This window comes from Archocentrus centrarchus, chromosome 15 (assembly GCF_007364275.1).
Source record: "Archocentrus centrarchus isolate MPI-CPG fArcCen1 chromosome 15, fArcCen1, whole genome shotgun sequence".
Taxonomy (NCBI): domain Eukaryota; kingdom Metazoa; phylum Chordata; class Actinopteri; order Cichliformes; family Cichlidae; genus Archocentrus; species Archocentrus centrarchus.
Window position 1 is genome coordinate 19,768,313 of NC_044360.1, and position 21,272 is coordinate 19,789,584.

At 39.9% G+C, this 21,272-nt stretch overlaps 1 protein-coding gene across 1 annotated transcript in view; it reads right to left on the minus strand.

Moving 5' to 3' along the window:
- The window catches only part of eys (eyes shut homolog), a 163,820-nt gene extending 144,075 nt beyond the window's left edge, over positions 1–19,745 (minus strand). Inside the window, exons 1-7 of the mRNA XM_030747697.1 lie at positions 19,004–19,745; positions 18,353–18,469; positions 12,417–12,502; positions 11,345–11,472; positions 10,586–10,700; positions 8,968–9,127; positions 5,052–5,156 (exon numbers count right to left, since the gene is read on the minus strand). Of these exons, the coding sequence (XP_030603557.1) occupies positions 5,052–5,156; positions 8,968–9,127; positions 10,586–10,700; positions 11,345–11,472; positions 12,417–12,502; positions 18,353–18,469; positions 19,004–19,745 (1,453 nt within the window). The remainder of the gene's footprint in view (positions 1–5,051; positions 5,157–8,967; positions 9,128–10,585; positions 10,701–11,344; positions 11,473–12,416; positions 12,503–18,352; positions 18,470–19,003) is intronic.
- Positions 19,746–21,272: the final 1,527 nt, after the last annotated feature.

Here is a 21,272-nt window from a genome sequence, read left to right on the forward strand (position 1 = left end):
CCTGGAACACCTCACCCAGGAGGTACCTAGGAGGCATCCTAATGAGATGCCCGAAGCACCTCAACTGGGTACTTTTGATGTGGAGGAGTAGCAGCTCTACTCTGAAAGGCTGTGCTCTTCACTCTTTCTCTAAGGCAGAGGCCAGCCACCCTTCGGAGGAAGTTAAGTTCTGATGCTTGTATCCACAATCTCGTTTTTTCAGTCAGTACCCAGAGCTCGTGACCATGGGTTAGATGTTAGATTAGATGTTAGATTCAACTCATTGTCATTGTGCACACAAGGCACACAACGAAATGAACGTTCCAGATCACTCATCCAGAGACGAACATCTGCGGTCATGCAGCCAGAGACCGGCGCTACCGTTAGGCAATGTGGTTTAAGTGTCTTGCCCAAGGACACAACGCAGCGCAGAAAACCGGCAACCCTCCGGCTGCAAGGCGAGCACCTACCCACTGCGCCACTGCCACTATGAGAGCACACATCCCGGCTCACAGGTGAGAGCAAGGATATAGACTGACCAGTAAATCGAGAGCTTCACTTTTATGCTCAGCTCTCTCTTTACCACGATGGACCAGGGCAGCATCCGCAGCACTACAGCTGCTGCTCCAGAGTAGGCACTCCATCCTTTTCCAGCTGAGGACAATGGCGTCAAACTGCCGCTTCACACTCAGCTGCGAACTGCTCCGGTGCAAGCTGCAGGCCACCACTTTATGAAGCCAACCGGACATCATCTGCAAAAAGCAGAAATAGAATTCTGAGGCCACCAAGGTGGAAGCCTTCCTCTACTTGGATATGCCTAGAAATTCTGCCCATAAAAATTATGAACCCAATTGGTGACAAAGGGCAGCCCTGGTGGAGTCCAACACCCATCAGAAATGAGTCTGACTTATTGCCGGCAATGCAGACTAAGCTCTCGCTGCAGTTGTACAGTGAGTGAATGGCCCATAACAACAGGCCAGACACCCCATACTCCTGCAGCTCCCCCCACAGGATACCCGAGGGATGCAGGTGAATGTCTTCTTTTTCATCAACAAAATACATATAGAAGGGATGGGAAAACTTTCACACACACTTGAATATCCTTGAGAGGATAAAGAGCTGGTCCAGCATTCCATAACCAGTATGAAAACTACATTGTTACTTTTGAATCAGAGGATTCACTAACAGATGAACTCTCCTTTTCAGCACCCTGGCATAGACCCTTCTAGGGAGACTGAGGAGTGTGATCCCCAATAGTTGGAGCACACCCTCCGGTCCCCCTTCTCGAAGATGGGAACCACCACCCTAGTCTGCCACTCCAGATCTCCATGCAATGTTGCAGAGGTGTGTCAACCAAGACAGCCCTACAACATCCAGAGCCTTCAGAAACTCAGGGTGAATCTCATCAACCTCATGGACCCTGCCACCAAAGAGTTGTTTAACTGCACTGTAGGTGAGGTCACTGATAGCCCTGGTGGACTGATCCCTGGCTGCTGAGACTGGCTATTGGCCAATATAAGGGTTTTTTATTTTATATTTTTTATTATTTTTTTTTTAGCCTGTCATGTCTGGCAGTTTTCACAATTAGAATGATGATCCGAATGCACTGTTATACCAAACATATTTGCTTTTACAAGAACAGTTCTATAGGTTTTCTATAGGCTATTCTTGTTAATGTTTGTAGTATTATGTTTTTTTAATTTATTCATGCCAGGTCTGACAGGCAGGAAGGAAGGGGTATAAGAAGAGAGATAGAGAGAGAAAGAAAAAAAAAAGAGAAAAAAATGGTAGAAAACAGAAAAAAATAATAGGAGAGAGGTAGATAAACATACATACACGTATACATACATGCATATACACTGCTCAGAAAAATAAAGCGAACACTCAACACATCCTAGATCTGAATGAATGAAATATTCTCATTGAATATTGAATACTTCGTTCTGTACAAAGTTGAATGTGCTGACAACAAAATCACACAAAAATCATCAATGGAAATCAAATTTATTAACCAATGGAAGCCTGGATTTGGAGTCACACACAAAATTAAAGTGGAAAAACACACTACAGGCTGATCCAACTTTGATGTAATGTCCTTAAAACAAGTCAAAATGAGGCTCAGTATTGTGTGTTGCCTCCACATGCCTGTATGACCTCCCTACAACGCCTGGGCATGCTCCTGATGAGATGGCGGATGGTCTCCTGAGGGATCTCCTCCCAGACCTGGACTAAAGCATCCGCCAACTCCTGGACAGTCTGTGGTGCAAAGTGACGTTGGTGGATGGAGCGAGACATGATGTCCCAGATGTGCTCAATCGGATTCAGGTCTGGGGAATGTGCGGGCCAGTCCATAGCTTCAATGCCTCATCTCGGTACCTAATGGCAGTCATGCTACCTCTGGCGAGCACATGGAGGGTTGTGCGGCCCTCCAAAGAAATGCCACCCCACACCATTACTGACCCACTGCCAAACCGGTCATGCTGAAGGATGTTGCAGGCAGCAGATCGCTCTCCATGGCATCTCCAGACTCTGTCACATCTGTCACATGTGCTCAGTGTGAACCTGCTTTCATCTGTGAAGAGCACAGGGCGCCAGTGGCGAATTCGCCAATCCTGGTGTTCTCTGGCAGATGCCAAGCGTCCTGCACGATGTTGGGCTGTGAGCACAACCCCCATCTGTGGACGTCGGGCCCTCATACCATCCTCATGGAGTCAGTTTCTAACCGTTTGTGCAGACACATGCTCATTTGTGGCCTGCTGGAGGTCATTTTGTAGGGCTCTGGCAGTGCTCCTCCTGTTCCTCCTTGCACATAGGCAGAGGTTTCGGTCCTGCTGCTGGGTTGTTGCCCTCCTATGGCCTCCTCCACGTCTCCTGGTGTACTGGCCTGTCTCCTGGTAGCACCTCCAGCCTCTGGACACTACGCTGACAGACACAGCAAACCGTCTTGCCACAGCTCCTACTGATGTGCCATCCTGGATGAGCTGCACTACCTGAGCCACTTGCGTGGGTTGTAGAGTCCGTCTCATGCTACCACGAATGTGAAAGCACCACCAACATTCAAAAGTGACCAAAACATAAGCCAGAAAGCATAGGTACTGAGAAGTGGTCTGTGGTCCCCACCTGCAGAACCACTCCTTTATTGAGTGTGTCTTGCTAATTGCCAATAATTTCCACCTGTTGTCTATTTCATTTGCACAACAGCACGTGAAATTGATTGTCAGTCAGAGTTGCTTCTTAAGTGGACAGTTTGACTTCACAGAAGTTTGATTTATTTGGAGTTATATTGTGTTGTTTAAGTGTTCCCTTTATTTTTTGAGCAGTATACATAATCTTGCTGTGGTTTGTAGTAATGTGTGTGTGCCTCTGTCATGGAACATACTCAATAATGAGGGCAAGAAGCCGCAACCACGCCCCTCAGGATCCAGAGGCAAACAGGGAAAGACCTAGGGGACCCGGGCCATCCACGGCCCATCAAGAGCTCAGAAGATCCGGGGCCACACATCCTGATGGCAACCGCGCACACACCCCAGAGGAGGAAGGAGGGAGATCCCAGACAGATGGTCAAAGGGCAAGAGCCCAGAGAGCCAGAGGCAATGAGCAGCCCACCCTCTGTAGGCTGCCCACCCCCAGTACGAGCCAAGAACATGGCCCCAAGGCCCCAGGTGCCCGAGAACTGCCCAATACCCAGCAGAACTCCCTCCCCATGCCAAAGAGGCCCGAGCCACCCCCAGGGCACAGCCGCCAAGGGAGCAGGCCAAAAGTCACACCAAGACATCCGGCCATGCACCCCAGGACCCACAGGCACCCACATCCCAGGACTGGCAGTGACGATCAGTGGGGAGCAGCGGGGAGGGGTAGGGAGGGGTAACTCCCGCCCTCTGCAACTGTGTCCCACAGGGGCCAAGGCTCGGTAAGCCACAGACCCAGGTCTAGCTGTCCATACATGCACACGCGCCAAAACACACAGGTCATATACAAATACACATTCATATATGCCAGTCACACACACACGCACACACACACACACACGGGCCTTACATGGACACTAGTTGTGGACAAGCAGGTACCAGCACAGAGCCAGCGGCAACCCACTGTGTGACACACCTGCCCCCCTGAGGCCCTATGTGTTCTATGATGTGATGTGAGCCATATGATGTAAATAAAACAGATGGGTGGGACATCATGCAGCACAGCGAGCAGAGCCAAGGGAGTGGCCCTAATCACTGCAGTAAAAGGCAGGTTTTCCCCTTGTAGGAAACCGCTGCTCCCTCATCTGAGCGCCCCAGCTCCCCACAGGATGTGTGGGCACCCCAGAATCCCGGAATGCCGGCCAGACATCCCGATGCAGGCCAACCCACCACAAACCCACACAGCGATGTGACCCCTCCAGCGCAGCAGGGCCCAACCGGGAAACGGGAGATCTCAGGCACCAGGCCCCCAGACCCCACACCCCGAACCCCTGGTCCACAAGCAAGCCATTCTGGCTACCAGGCAGTTATTTGAGAGGGTATTTCTAAGACTATCTTAATGACTGGGGAGAAAGTCACCATTTTAATTTCTCACGGCATAAAAAAACATGTACAGAATCACCAATCATATCTGATTTAAAAAAAAGGAAACAAAAAATGTAAAAGTGAAATATGATGTTAGATTATTTTTTTCCCCTGCAAGTTAAACTCAATAGACCCTAATCATATGCAAAGTTAGACAACATTATGGCCTCACTTATGACTTAATCCAGAGTGTCAACATGATCAATGTCTCTGGCTCATCCCACCAAAGTTACCAAATGGCATGCTATTTCAAGCCAGGGATATGGCAAAAATAAATTACCTAAATCCACATGACTGCAAATCTTGTGAAAGTGTTGTGAACGTCTGTTTTGTGTATACATCAGTGCAACAAGACAACTGTCTAATATCTATTTTTCAGTTTAGCTATTGGCTGACATCTTTGCTTCTATGAAAGATTAAATTATTTTGGAGATTATACAGATATATTATATCCAGCTAAAAAACATATATCACTTAAATTTCATTATAAAGTCTGGTTTTAGACATAGCAGAACATACCTGTAGGGCATTGGCAACTGTAGTCTCCTAGCAAGTCATAGCACTTGCCATTGTGCTGACAAGGGCTTGAGTCACACTCATTGATCTCAGACTCACAGTTTGTCCCTGAGAAAAGAGGTTTAAAAGCAGATGTAATTAGCAGCATTTATACTGTCCACTATCGCATAGTAGCGACGTTCACATCCAAACATATTACAGTTCATTTTTACTTGTTAAAATGCATAATTACCAAAAGCACCTTTTCCTGAATGAATCAGCCTAGCATTAACGCTGAAAGCAGGAGGAAACAGCTAACCTGCTTCTGTCTAAAACACACTAATTAATGCATATTTACAGTGTTTGCTCTATATAAAAAAAAAAAGTAAAATGTGTTGCTCTATTTTTTAACTCAGGGCACTGACAACTGGGAGTTTTGTTATCACTGTGATGGTGCCAGGCAGATGCTGGTGGGCAGATGTGTTTTTTGTTGGTTTGGTTGTTTGTTTATTTGGTTTTTAATGCTAAGCTGGATTAATTAGCTGCTGGCTTCAGCTTTGTACTCAGTGTACAGATATGACAATAATATCAATCTCTTCCACAGACTTTCGTCAAGAAAACAAATGCGCAAATTTCCCCCCAATTTTTTTAAAGAGCTGCCTGCGACCATTTTACTACACATCTGCTGAAATAATAATTACCCTGCAAATATTCACCTCTTAAGATGCTCTAGGATTCAAATGGTGACCCCAAGTAAATGCAGCCAGATATTGAGAAAAATATACCCTTGATAGCACAAGCTCAATTTCTTGTTAAGAAAATGGACGCTTAATGACAAGCTCTGTCTGAAGAAAAAAAAAAAGAAAAAAGAAAGCAAATTAGATGGAGGACAGAGGTTGACTTAGAAGAGATTTGTTTGGTGCTCAGCTGCCTCAGCAGCTGCTAGTTCCAGTGCTGTGACTGGGGGTGGATATTTTCCTGTGCAGGTTATTAATTTAAAAAGTCCTATCATCAATAACAGAGGTGCAATGACATGTAGTGAAAGTCCCTCCTTGACAGCAGCAACCTCGTGCTACAGCACAAACATTATGATTGATAACATCTGCACGGCTGATGGTACAGGTCATTATATAAAGGAAAAAAAAAGAAAAGCTATGCAGTGCAACAGCAAATTATATAAATTTGCCCAACTAAAATATCGGAAACAAGTAAAATCCTTTATCGGTGTGATTAAAATCAATTATACAGTAGTGTAGCTTTTTAATGAATAATTAATTATATGGATTGTTGAGATTTATGGCGCAAAATATTATCCAATATGTAGCAATGTCTCAAAAATGTAAAATAATCAAAACTTTTTTAATGCCTATGCAGAAAAACGTAAATAGCCCGTAGATTCTGAACTTTTACTGCCTAAAGAATGCTAGTGTCCAACACCCATATCTTGTAGTTAACCCGATTAAAAAAAAAAAAAAGTCCACACAGATGCAAAATGTATGCCAACAGTTGTTTTTCTGTGAAAAATAAAGCCAAATTAAACCTGGATGCCAGAGCTTGAGTAATGCATCCTGAGTCATGATCTATGATGAGTACAGTAGGATTTCAGGGCAGAGCTTGAAATTAAATTTGCCTTCCTATGCTGCATGGCTAGAAATTCCAGAGCAAAAGTCCTGAGATGCCAGAAAATGATGAATTCTATCAGTCAGTAAGAAGTGCCATGGTGTAAGAGACAATTTTCCATTACTGAAGTGGCAACAGATTTCAGCTTTGAACAGGAGGGGAAGAAAAAAAAAAAAAAAAACATGTTCGTGTAGTGCTATGTAAGGGCTTATCTGACTGACAGCTGAGTGTGTCAGGACTTAAAGCTACACTGTGAAATATGTTATAGGCCAAAACTTGAGTGAACTGGGTTCGTTAAAAAAATAAATAAAATCACATGTGCTGGCTGTTTAAGTAATAAAACAACTGAGGAACAATGCAGAGCTGTACCATTACAACCCCCTACAGTATACACAATGCTTGGCAGGGATAACAATCTGTGTCATCGCATTTTGTATCGTTTAATGTCTTAAATAACATAACTCAGTCTAAGAGACCTGTTTACATTTTGTATCAATATGACGGTTTGCTAATCATATAAAAGCATGAGAAACTGAATTGAGAAATGGAATGAAAAAGAGATGAAAAGAGTCTTTATTTCTTCAGCAGATTGAACTGTTTAGATAAACAATTCTTCAAACATGATCTTCCTCTACGGAGTAAAATGACAGCTGTGACTAAGATAAAGAGTACAACTTCTAATCACATTTTGTCTGTCTCTGTGAATTTGTTCGACCTTTTTAAGCATGGTAAAGAAAAAAGGGTTAATCTTCCTTCTCTTGAATCTTTTACACTGCAACAGCTCCTTTTGTTTCTCCGTGCCTCTCCCTTGTTTACTCAACCACTGTCACTGATAGCTTAACAAGTTTCGCCCATGTTCCGAGCTGGCAGCTAATTACGGAGCAGTTTGCCAGATTACTTGGATTAAATGCAATCAGCAACAGGCCTTAGAAATGTCAAGCAGGCACGGCTACTGATAAATAAACCTCAAGGTTAAGAAAAATCCTTTCATAAATAGTACTGTCCCCTTGCTTAAAATCTGTGCTTGGCTTGTGATTTACCATAAATTCCTGTGAAGTAGACATTTTAGTGTTAATTTCCACATGAAAGATAAACACTTATATTTTAAGTCGTAGATGATAGCTTGGTGCTTCTCTAGACAAACTAAAAATGTTTTGCCTCTAGGCTGCATCAAACATAAGCGCAACAAATCGAGAACACATGGTACTAATACTATTACAAATAACCACCTCGAGGTGGTCAGAGGTCAGCTATGGAACAGCAGCCCTTGAGCCAGCTGCGATAAAGTCTTTTGACACATTAATCAAAGCAGATTCTTGAAAAACAAATTACAGCATTAGAGGTCAAAATGTAAACCCTCCTGTGTTCCAAGCCTGGTAACACAGACTGTTTCATGTTTACAGCATGTTTATTAGCATATGGTTGATTGAGGAAGTGAAATCCCATTCTGTGGATTTATACTTTTAATACATCCACAGCAAATTAATACTTAGAATTTTTTTTATAAAGTTATTTTGTGTTTGGGTCTCGGTAGGGATTCAAGGTTTGTGTCTACAAATACAGTATGTAGCATAATCGACTGCTGCCTGAACTCCTCGTGAACTATTTAACCACATTTGTATGACTTTTTCTGTTAGCTACGCATAATACGCTGTTTCTATGACAAAGTGACAGTGAAGAATGGATTTCCATTGCAAAGCGATTTATGTGACATAAAATTTTAATGGAGACTTGCCAGCCAATGAGAAACAAACAAACAAAAAAAGAAAAAAACAAAACAAAAAAAGAAACCCTGTATTTTCTGTGACTTGAGACAATATTCAAGCATGACACAAGTTATGTACTTTTAATGGAATACATGAGTGTCTCATAAGTTCTTTATAGATTTTATGCCATTTTTATGCCTTTTGCTAAAACATCAACAAAAGTCAAAATGTATAATTTATGATTTGCTCTTACTGTAGCATGAAAGCTCCATGTCAAATGTCTTGCATGTGGACTGTGGCTTCGCCGACTTAAAACAGTGAAATATTCAGAAAAACTACAGCACTGCGTAGCTTTGTGTGTGTCTTGACTTTACTTGGTGCTTATATAACAAGATGTCAAGAAATGTGAGCAGCATGTAACTGTCAGGCTCTGCCAGTGCTACAACAGATTTTACCCAAACATTAGGGGTAAAGAATCAGTCATTCTTTATCCCATAACTGGCATTCCACAACTGCGTGCAAAAATTAGTCCATATCAGACATGTTGTCAGCAGACAGATGGACAGACTCACTGAAAGGGAACAAAAAGAGCTATTAAAGCCACGATATCTCACCTGTAAAGCCAAGGGGACATTTGCAGGTGTACTGAGGGGGAGATGTTGGCTGATTTGTTGCAATGCATGTTGCTCCATTCAAACAGCTGTTTGGTTTTATCTGACAGGCATCACCTACATATTGACAATATTCTCCAACCCAACCTGGGGCACAAACACACTGCAGGAATACAGAATAATATTCATGTGATCAGTAGAGTATACATCAAGCTATAACAAAATGTATCATACAGAGCACACTGTATTAGGGCACTGCTGTACGAATAAATCACAGCTTCAAATAAGTGGTCAGTTCACAAAAATTACAAAATCACCTCGAGAGATATCACAGATGGTTTAATTGCCTTTGAGACATTTTCAATCTCAAGATTTCTACCACTGCAACACCATAATGGAGATGGATATAATTTGTGACAGTCAGAGCACAGAGAACAGCTTCAAATAAATGTCGCTGTACTTTTTTTGTTGGTCTGGAAATAAACATTTCTAAATACTGAGATTACCACAAATTGAATGACATTACTGTGAAGACTAAAATCCCAGATGGACGACGAATAAGAGGAATCTGATCTGAATAGGCTAGATAACAGGGCTTCTTTGTTACAGATAGAAGGTACTACACAGAGCAAAAACACAAACCCTGCTCTGTACATCTAGCAATAAAATCGATCAAACTATCACCACCCACAGTAAAGGTTTTTCATATTCACCCCCCATCATAAAAATATAAAGAATTAACAGAAAAAACACAAAATAGTGCACTTGCAGTGAGCAACAATGTTTAATTATGACTGACCACAGCTGGAAGTGCACCCAAATAAAGCATCTAAAAGTAGATTGTAGATAAAGAACACTATCAGTGGCCTAATGGAACGAGACTGTTGGAGAATAATTAGGAGCTATGGGGCATTACAGACAACTCTCAGGTGTTGTAAAAAAGGCAGACATTTGAGAAGACTGAGAAATGCAAAGGCAAATTAGACCAGGACCTGTCAGTCCGGACAAAGCTTCCACATATACACAGTGATTAATGACTTAGAATTGGATTACTGCTTTCTGCAGACATATACTACCACTGATATTTCAGTTATTCTCTTTGTCTTTCATTTTAATATAAACATTAGGGATAAAAAGGTACCTTCAATAGATATTTGTACTGTAATCACATCATGTAATAGTTGGCCTTTTGAAGCATTCATCAGCAAAAATCAATCCAATTCATAATTGATGCATTATTAGAGCAGATTTTATAATCTAAAAACCAATACTTGCTAACAAAGAAGCACACAAACCACACACTAAAACAGACTTACAGAAACTGTAACATGCTCAAAATTCAGAGAAGTACAAAAGGCTACAAGATGCACAATTTAGCCAAATATTACTCAGGAAATGACCAAATGCAATAATGGAGAATGGATTACTTCCATGTTTTTAAACCACAAAAAAGAAAAAAAGATAAAAAAAAAAATCTTACTACTGAAACAGAACATTTATTTTTATGAATCATAACTGCACTCATGAATGAGTTCATGCTGTGTTGAGTCTGTATGCAGCATGAGTCATACTTCGTGGGTTTTACTGCATTTCATTATGACTGAAACATCGAATTACTTACCTGATATCCGCCAATTACACTCAAGCACAATCCCTCATTTAGGCAGGTGATATTGAGCAGCCTGCAGTAGTCAATTATTTCTTCACAATTCTTCCCAGTAAACCCACTCAGACATCTGTTGAAAGGCGGTCAGTGTCATCAAAATCAATTCACCTTGAGCTTTAAGCACTAACAAGCAATGCTGTATTGTTTCTTTTGTAAGATATCTGGGATTCTAATTCAGTTTTCCGCATGATCTGATTCTGATATAAACAGGGGTATATTGCTAATCACATTAACATTTCTGACCTATTTTGTCAAATGGGTGGTGTTAGTATATCATAACAAATCAAAGACTATACTGTGTAATATGCCAAACATACACTGCCCTTTGTCCCTTCTGTATAGTGTTTATTTGATTCTTATTTAGTCAAATTTGTTGTGTACGGGCTCTTGAAATTATACTAGTTTATCTGGCTTGTGATCTGGTACAGTATAATATCTGGATTTGAAACACAGCAGATGTAAGGCAGAATGGAAGCCTTGAGTAGTAGAGGTCAAGACAAATGGAAACATTTCCATTTAGGAAGTCTCTGTTTCAACTGCCAACAATGACTTCCTAGAGCTTTTAAGACAACTTTAAATCCTGCTCACATCAAAAGGTAGGGGGAAAAAAATCTAATTTTTATTCATTCTCAGAGGGAGACACATTCATAAGAAACTCAAATCATCTTCTGGAAAGGAGACTATGATGTGCCCATTATTAGATCTCCCTCTTACCTGCAGATGTAATCATTTCCCCTGGACACACAGGTGGAATTGTTCAAACATGGTGATGGACTGCACAGGCTGCTCTGCCTCCTGCATGCTGTGGCCACACTACCATCTGCACAGACACATTCAGGGGCCTGCATGGAGAAGCAATAGAAACCGGATCACCTGCAAGCTCGGGGTACGACACTTAGATTACACAAAAGGTACATTTGATTTCTGACTGCAGGAACATTATCAATAAAAGAGCGGTTTCCTGTAGTGATAAAAACGGGCCTTCATTGACTCACAGTAACATTTGCTACAGACGTCTACACTTGGATTAAATATAATCTAAATAAATTATAGATTTTACATTCATTTTAATATGATTTCAGATATGAGAGGCTAACAAATGTTAATGCTCTTGTTATTCAAAGTTAAACAGATTATACTTCTAGAAAAAAAATATCTATGTCAAGTAGCAGCAATAATGCACATTATTTTGATAAATATCCCTTTTAGTCTGCTCTGCTTGGGTATCCTTAGGTGGGTCTCGAAAACGTGTAGTACACTTGGCAAACCGTAATGAACAAAACAAAGGTCGCAGAGAAAGACAATTAGACCACTGCTGTATTTTCCCCAGAGTATCCTCTGGAGCATTAGAAACACTACCACCTCTGCAAAATGTATGAGTACGCTAACATTTCCCGTGAAAGGTGCAAATTGCAGCAGGCATCCAATTACAAAAAGGTTCTGATGAGAGCCATTTCAAACTGGCACTTAAATATGGACTGGGTCATTCAATCAAAATGCTAGAGGAAGCAGACACCCTTTCCCTCAGCTCATCTTCACCAGGAAATATTAATTGCTCCTGGAGCTTTCAGAATGAAGGCATTTGATCTTGCTTCAAGACACTATTAATTTTCATGTGCCATTTCTTGTTTATGTCCAGCCGAGAGAAAACAAATAAGAGAAATAAAGTCCTCACGTGATCCCCTGCGGTGCACATTTGTTCCTCCCGACATGCATGTGACGTGCAATCGAAATCGACCCGCGATTCGCAGTAGAGACCCGCAAATCGTTCCGGACAACGACAAACAAATCCTTTGCGGCTCTCTTTACATGCACCGCCATTTCTACATGGATTTGGGTCACAGGGGGCTTTCCTCTTCACGCATGGTGGGCCTGCAAAACCAAAAACAAAGATTACTGCACTTTTATTTAGAAACTAAAACGTGTTCTTAGCATAGCACGTGTTTAACTATTCTACATACTCTTAAACCCACTGACTTCAAAGAAATATTACGCCTGGAATGAAATGGCAGATGTGATTCAGAATCCACAAAGGAAGGGGTGATTGACAGGTTTAATGGTTTACACAGGGTGGTAGCATGTGTAGGGCTATTTCTTGGCACTATGCATGCATACATTAAAAACATACTCCCACAGATAAACCTGATGCAAGGCTGGCTGTGCACAGTGTCACAGTGTCTTGTTTTTACTTAACTGATGATTTAGCATCCCAATGGTTGATTTCACAAATGTTCCTACCAAAGTAGACACAACGAGTCGAAAATGATCAAAACGCTAAACATATCATCCAGATATGGAAAAGACTAACGAACTACCAGTACGATAACAGTTGCCATTTAAGTTATTTAGCTCTGTGTGTAGTGTGCAGCAGTCTTGTGTCTTAACAGAGCAAAACAATACATTTCTATCATATTCACTGTAAGGAAACCAAACTCACAGCGTCAAGCACAAATTACAATTCACAAAACAGTTCACAAAACTTCAATTTTTCTTTTCCTGAAAGCTATAAAGATGGAGTCGATCGCATTGCCTCCTTTTTTTTTCTCTCTTTAGCCTGCGTGATGGAGAGCTGCCTCAGTCTCAGAGGAATATGTTTCATTCTGTGTGTGGGGGTATTTAAATTTGTACTTGTGCTATATAGTGCCGATGCCATCCCATTAAATCAGTTCACACAGTACACACAGCATTTACATCATCACCATAAACAGGAACACCAGTTGTTTGACATTACTGTAAAAGCTTCCTTCGCAATATGTAATTAAATGTGGAATAAACCTGAGCTAATTAACAGTGGTCTGGATTTTAGGAGAGAAAAATTGTTGGAAAATCTTTGGTTTGCGATGATTTCTAACAGTTTCTCCATGTTTGAGTGAGGAAATCTACATTTCTATTATAGAACTACCTTGCTAAAACTAGTAGTCACACTGATACTTGGCACAGTAGCTGCCAAATGATCTATGATCACTAAATTATGTAAACTGAGAAGCTTTATACATGAGGCCAATTAGTTGTGTGTATACCACACAGGTTTGTAATTTTTAGGGTACATAAAGCACTCCTGTTCTGTCTGTTCGCAGCAACTGTCCAGAAGACTAAAAACCAGAAAAACTGACAAGGCTGCACAGATATATCCAACCTCCTAATAATTCGTTTTTTTTTTCTTTCTTCAATACTACATATTTAACTGGTTAACTGCATTTGTGACAGCTTATTAATTAGATGTGGGAATCACAAGACAGCCCACAATACGATATTATCGCAATTATTCACTCACGATACAATACTATTGTGATTTTTAACATTTTTTGCGAGTGTTGCAGTAACATTTATTGTAATGAGATTGTCAAGCATATCGTTGTCACTAAAGACAGCAAAAAGACTGAGTCAGTCTGATATCAGTCAGTGATTGAACGGGTCAAGTTGGCAATTACATGCAATCCATTTCTGATAATGCAGCAATTAACTGTGATAAATCATTGAAAATTACACATCTGTTGATGCCTACATGGACAGAAATTCACATTTAACAGAATTCAGGTATAACCATTACATTTGCACTCCTCGAGTTGTGCTCATTGACAAAGTCTCGTTCAGACTGATGGCAACATGGTGGCAATCTGTCTGCATTTATAAATTAGACAGCAATTATTTGCAAACCTTCAACAATCTCTCTGAGAGTGACTGCAGTCAGTCCAAATCAGAATCATGAGTGCAACACCTGCATGCTCTGGGCAACTATTTAGTCCCCACAAGTTGCAATTGGTCGCAGAATGTGAAAAAAAATCCAATACAATCATCAGACAGCCACTGATTTTTTTTTTTTTTTTGTACATACAAGGGGGTTAATGTACTAAATGTGACTGAGTGTAACTGAGCCATTAGCTTGTCAAGCTACATGTGTCCAGTATTGGATGTTTTTTGGTTTAGTTATCTCAGGACAGCAGTGGATATGAACAGCCTTATAGTTTGCAGTATTCCCAGAGTATTTTAACTTATTTAATAAAATATAAATATTTTGTGAATGGAAATAATATTGCCACACAAAATATTGTGATACTATGCCATATCAATTTTTTCCCCCACCCCTATTATTAATGCAAGGCAAATGTGCTGGAACTACAGCTCAATAATATTTGTAATATTATCTGCTCTTCTTTCATTGCTCTCATTTTAAATTTTTATGTTTTAAAAAGTATACAAGTATATTTATTAATAAATCTTGCATTATTCAGTATTTTATGCTCACAAATGTAGCGCTATATTTTGTGATTATTTATGCACCACTGGGTATACACCAAATTAAATATATATATATATATTTGTTATCTCTGTACCAGAATTATTAATAAAAAGTTAACAATAGAATTATAACTGATAAACATGCTGGATCTTCAAGCTGTAGTAGTAGTGAGCCTTGAGGTTTAAGCATATTGTAAGCATTTTCTTAGAAAAAGTTATTTTGACCTAAGTTGTAGCCAGTAGTTTTTTGTTTGTTTTTTAATAAACAGTGTGGAACAACAACAATTTCATGACCAGCAGCTTAACGAGGGACAAAGTAATGCTGCAGTGATATTGTGCGCAAAAGGATAAAATTAGACTGAATTCACTGCAAGGTCAAGGTGAATAAATTTCGATGTTATTCCCTGGTGAGGGTTTTCAGTTTTTCCCCCTTTCTCACATGATGCCTATACATTTATCTTTCTACTGACTTTTTCTTGCATAATTTCTTTAATCCCCCTGCTGATACAAGTTCTTCTGTCCCAGAGGCTCCTCCTAGCCTCCTCTGTGGGCATCAATCTTATTGTGCATAACTTCAGAGTTTGCTTTTCCTTCAGCTCATTTTACATCAGAAATGGAGCTTTCAAAACTGGTTCAGTCAAAGCTGCACCTCCACAGACTGCTATGTTTTCAGGAACATTTCCATCTGTCATACGTATGAATGAAGCATAATCATTATAACGCTCTCTGCAAAATTCTAATAATATTGTTAACAGCAGCAGTGGTTTATATATTTATTACAGTCATCTGCATTTGTGCTCTCATCTCGAACGCCATTGTTTTTTGCAGTGATTTTGAACTGCAGCCATCTAATATGCATAAAACAACAGTGTGTCAATACCCAATTAAATGTTTTAACAAGGCTAATGACTGCATACATACACCAAATTAAGCATTCAAAACTTGGCTTTACCACCAACAAGATTTTGAAAAACAATTAACACCATACCCCAAATGGAAATGGTCTCATAAAGATGGTAGCACTTCACAACAAATACCCCAGAGGTAGAGCAGAGGAGAGTCAAATCAAAAGAAAATCTCATTTGAAACATCCCATGAGTTTGGCTCATTATTCTGTGCGCATAGACTTTGGCCTATGAGGGCAGCCAGCACTGGAGCAGCCACTAACTTCCAGTTGATTAATGAGCCAACTGCAGCAGGGAGGTAGAGGAAGCACAAGCTCCACAGAACTCCCAAGAAGCCGATGGGACACCAAGACACCATGACTATGCGAAAGCACCCGGCGGAGTCTGCTTATTTGAGGGAGCAGCCGCAATTAAAGCAAATTACAAGAAGCTGCAAAAGCAGACAGAGCATGTAAGTCCACAACTTGTTTCTCATGTAAATTATAGGAATTATCTATTTAAAATCAAACAAGGGCAGAAATGTTTTTAATAGTGCCAACTGTTTGGTTTTAACCAATGTAAGTAGCTGGTTACAATTATACTGTCATTGCTGACAACTTGGCTTAAAAGGCTTGCAAAATGCTTTGTTCTTTATAAAAAACAAACAATAAAAACAGCTAACATAAATCTTTTGATTGTTTTTTTTTTACTCTTTTTATTCTTAATGGTGAATTTCAAAGAAACATTCAGACTTAAATAAAAGGAAAATTTGATATGAATATGATGAAGTTCATATGAAGTAACTCTAAGTAATCTACTTCAGTGGTGTCATGCTGAACAACTAACGTGAAGCCTTTCCTAAACATAATGTCCTCTACCTGATCAGAAACATTCAATATTATATTCAGCATGCATCTGGCATTGACTACCTACAAGGAGATGAATGGGAAAGTGATAATTTCCCCTTTGAAAGATTTTGAGAATTATCCTATAATCTTGATGCAGTAATCTTTTCCTCCTTTAAATCTTCTGAGACATTTCATAAAACATCTAAGAATACCTTTAAAAAGGACTTTTTACTTCTATTGTATGGCCTTAATAATCTCTTGTTATATAAAAAAAAAATATGCCAGACAGTACTGAAGTAACCTTGAAACAACATCTCCAAAATAATAAGCTGAAAGCACAGGCTGGACTGGAAAGGCAAAGCTGTGACACTTCAAGAATGCTGCCAGGACAAATTGTGCTCCAAACAAAACAATGAATCAATGTGAAAAGCCACTTGGAGATTTTACTCCAAAAAGTTCATTGCAGGCCTGATTTTTATAGCAGAGAGATATCGAGGGCAGCCTGAGGAGCATCTAGGTCTTGTAGCCATTTGTGTGTGAAAACGATTGACCTAACTGTACAAAAATACAGCAGATGAGTAAATAATGAGTGAATCACTAATGTGCCATTCATCTTCACCATAAGTCCCACTCAGTGTCTATACATGAGCATCCAGTAATGTCTCTGAAGTGGCTGGCCTTGGCTGGCAATGAAAAATGTGTCACAATGGTCTTTGATTTGCTTTTGTACAGTAAGTGATTCAAAGGGAGGGATATCACTGTACTTTGACACTAAGCCTAAATAAGATATAACCATAGAATTTGTCTTTATGAATATAACCAGAGCAGAGGAAAAGTGATGGATTTCCAAATAACTATGTCCACCTCTCAGCTGTATATTAATTCTGCCCTATCTTACTAAATTAAAGCCTGAACCATAAAATAATTGCCAGAAAATTCTAATTTTTTTTTTTTTTTAAACCGGGGTGTTTATTGAAACTTCAAATAAAAATAAATATAAATTTATATATATGAGATTTGTTTTCTCTCATTTTTGCTACACCAGCCAATTTATTCAGGTTTTTCAGGGAAAAAAAAAAAATCACACTAATGATGTAGAGGTCTCAAAAACTGATGTATTACATATGATACATTTGGCTTTACAGCTTTAAATCATGTGTATCTCATCCTGGACTTGAAAGTTTGAAACGTACCACCTTCAAAATCCACTTATGAATACTGTCCAATTATGAATACTGTCATAAATTACTGTCGTATTTTTTTTTAATTGTCATATTTTTTTATATGCTCCGCTGAAACAACACGCTTACAAATTACATTTTACCTGATTGCTGTAAACCTTTATTTTATTAGCTGCGGCATGCTCCGTTAGCTCGCAGCACAGCCCAGGCCCTTTAGAGCTGCACATCAGTGGTTGTAATATGAGGTATTTGATCTGAAGTGGCCCCTTCGTATATTATGATGACAAATGTAACATTGAGTGGGATCAAGTTTATAGCCCACAAGGAAATGCTGATCTTTTTATGATTTATAATGATTTGAAGATAGCCTTCCTGTTAGAGGGAAATTACATGGTTCTGGGAGACAGAAAACTCTTTCCATTGTGTTTTGTATACAGAATTGGAGCAAATGATTTGCCTGCTGTTGATTAAAACTATGACATGCTGTTTCAAGAGTATCTTCTCACTGCCACCGCGCCAGACAGCCCATCTATATTATACAAACACCCATCTAAAATAAGAGATGCTTACCAGAGAAACCAGTGTCGCAGATGCATTTGAAGGATGCAGGTGAGATTTGAAGGCATGCCCCATTTTCACAGATGCTGTCACAGTTTGCTTTCCCAATGATTTCAGAGCAGTTAACCCCTAAAACAAACAGCCCATCAGTTGATTATTTACAGAGGACAAGACACAAAAAAAGGAAGATGAGCAGAATGAAGTTTGCTTGCATGCACGGAGGTCTAATGCTTTTTATTTGAATTTGGTTGGGAAAAAAATGAAAAAAAATGAAATCATTACTGTAGATAATGTAGCAAAGAGATTAAGAAGGAAGTCATCTGGAGTGCAAGCGGTTTAAAAATTAATTCTGTTTGCATTGCATGAGAGTGTCGGGGGTTATGAAGAATAACATTAACTTGATGTGTCCAATAAATACATAATTAAGAAGCCGCCTGTATCACGTTTCAGGCTGCTTTTCTTTCAGAACAGGAGTATGCCTCTCATAAACAATTTTCTTTAGCCCACACATTGATGTACAACAAAAACTATTCGATTTGCAGTAAATACAACATGTTGCAGCCATAAGTGAAGTATAGCACCGTTTTTAGATGCTCTGACCTAGCTCCTATTTAAACAATTTGAGCGAACTCAATAAATGGGATCAGTGACATTTGTGCTCACCTGTAAAATGCGGGGGACACAGACATTTATATGTTCTGTAGTTTGGATCTGTCGATCCATTGCTCAAACAGACTCCTTTGTTTTCACAAGGGTTATCCAAACAAGCATCAAACCTTTCACAAAACCTCCCGGAATACTGATGGTGGCATCGACAGTGGAATGCAGTTTCCCAGACTCCTGTTTGACAGACACCGTTCCCCGAACAAAACCGAAGCAGCGGAGAACTCCGGCAAAGTTGGGTTTTGACTGAGACGTTGAGCCTTAACCCTAGCTTGCACAGCTGCGTGTCTCCTTCATGCAGTGCAATAAAGTAACGATGACCCGGCACGAGCCACTTGTCCTCAACTTCCTCACTTTCATTTATGTTGTGAGGGAAGAGAAACTGATCTCTCTGTCCAGTCGCAGAACAGCTTTCAAAGTTGTCTTTTGACACATTTAGGAGTTTGATGCCATATGACTTGAGTGTTTCATCAGCAGACATCAGCAGTTTATCTCCATGTTGTAGCTGAAGTGGGCATATCTGTGGGAAGTTGAAAAGCTTCTCACTTGACTCGTCTCCCCCCTGGGAATCCCAACACTCAGAGACACTCCTGCAGATGTTTCCTATTAGAGTCCAATTCATTTGGATTGTGTGTTTTTTAACGTGCCATTCAGTTGATGCTTGTCTGTTGCAAAGTATCTGGCAGTGGATCATGTGGATGGCCAGAAAAATTACACTTGAGTGAAATAATGACGATCTCATGTCTCCCCCTTTGTTGGTATTTAATTCAAATCAGTCTGGGAATTTTAAGAACAACTTCATCAAGAGAATGGATGACACAAATGCGCTGAATTGAACTTCATGTGATGATCTGCTCCGCAGTCCACTGGAGTAGTAATAGCCTGAAGAAAACAAAGAGCTTTTTTAATATTTCTTACAGCTGTATACTAGTGCTACTTAAAACTTTATTCAGAACATTAGAAGTGACTGAGCCCACGCTGCTATTAAGAAGATTTCATTTTATAATAACACCACAGACTTATAGCTTCTGCGAATGTAGCAGGAGCTGTCATAATCATATGCAGTGCTGCTGACCACCAAGTGTGTCACAGCAGCTTCAGCCTCCTGGAGGTTTCTACAGAGAGTGACAATGTCAGATAAAATATTCTCTCTCCCCTGCTGGTGCCTGATACCTCAGTGTCAGGCAGTGAGATGAGTTAAAGCAGACAGCATTGTCTTCCTCCCTCAGGCCCTTTTCATACGTGTGCGCCAGATAAAACAACAAAGTAGAGAAGCCTTGCTGCAAGAAAAACTCTGCTTCTTGATCAGCTCACAAGGGCTGATATGAATAACTGCATGGTGATAAGTAATAAAACGCTGAATATGGAACACCAATATCAATAGAAGAGGGAGTGATAAAATGAATGAGATTGCAAGTATTGTCTTGAGGGTTCTGTAGGGACCCAGAAGACTTCATTTACACGAGATTGACTATTGTGTTTCACTGAACAAATTGGAAAGCTGTCAGCTGATTTCTGAAAAAAATATATTGAATTAAAATTTTCATAAAAATAGGACAAAATGGAGGATAGGTTTAGTGATTGCATAATAATAATTACTAGAACCTGTGCAATATCCATTTCCATGCAATTACTCGTTTTAACGTAACTTTTATTTAAAGTGCTGCAGTATTTTTACATACGTCAAATATAAAAGGAGTCATTCATAGCAAAAGAGCATCCCCTCATCTCTACAACATTTTGAGGTCTTCAATCTAGTTTTGGCCAGTGGTGGTGACTTTTGAGAATCAGTCTACACTTCAAAAAAGTATGAAACCCTAACATTAGAGTTACATAGCAGAAGCTGGGGTAATTCTGTTGGGGGGAAAAATGTGACAGATGTGATCCTTCTCCATAGTTACAGTGGTTCCAATTTTGGTTCCAGCAATTTTGCGATGACAAAAAAGTGGCCGGGGCACCAGTCGGGACACTGATGCGCTGGAAAAGATGTCATTTTCGGCAGGCTGTTGGTTTTAGTGTAAAAGCACCAAAAAACACATGGTCAAGACTCTTGACAGACCATTACAGCCTGCTAGGTGATGTGTATGTTACCAATGAAGTCCACCACCGGTATTTAAAAAGGTTGTCATTCTCCTCGTTAGCTTGTCTACTTGCACTGCAAAACAAAGTACCTCACAAACACTTTAGGATAATTAGAAAAAAAAAGAAAAAGAAAATTGCAATAAATGATCATTATGAGAAAACCAACTTATTCAAGAAAAAAAGCCAA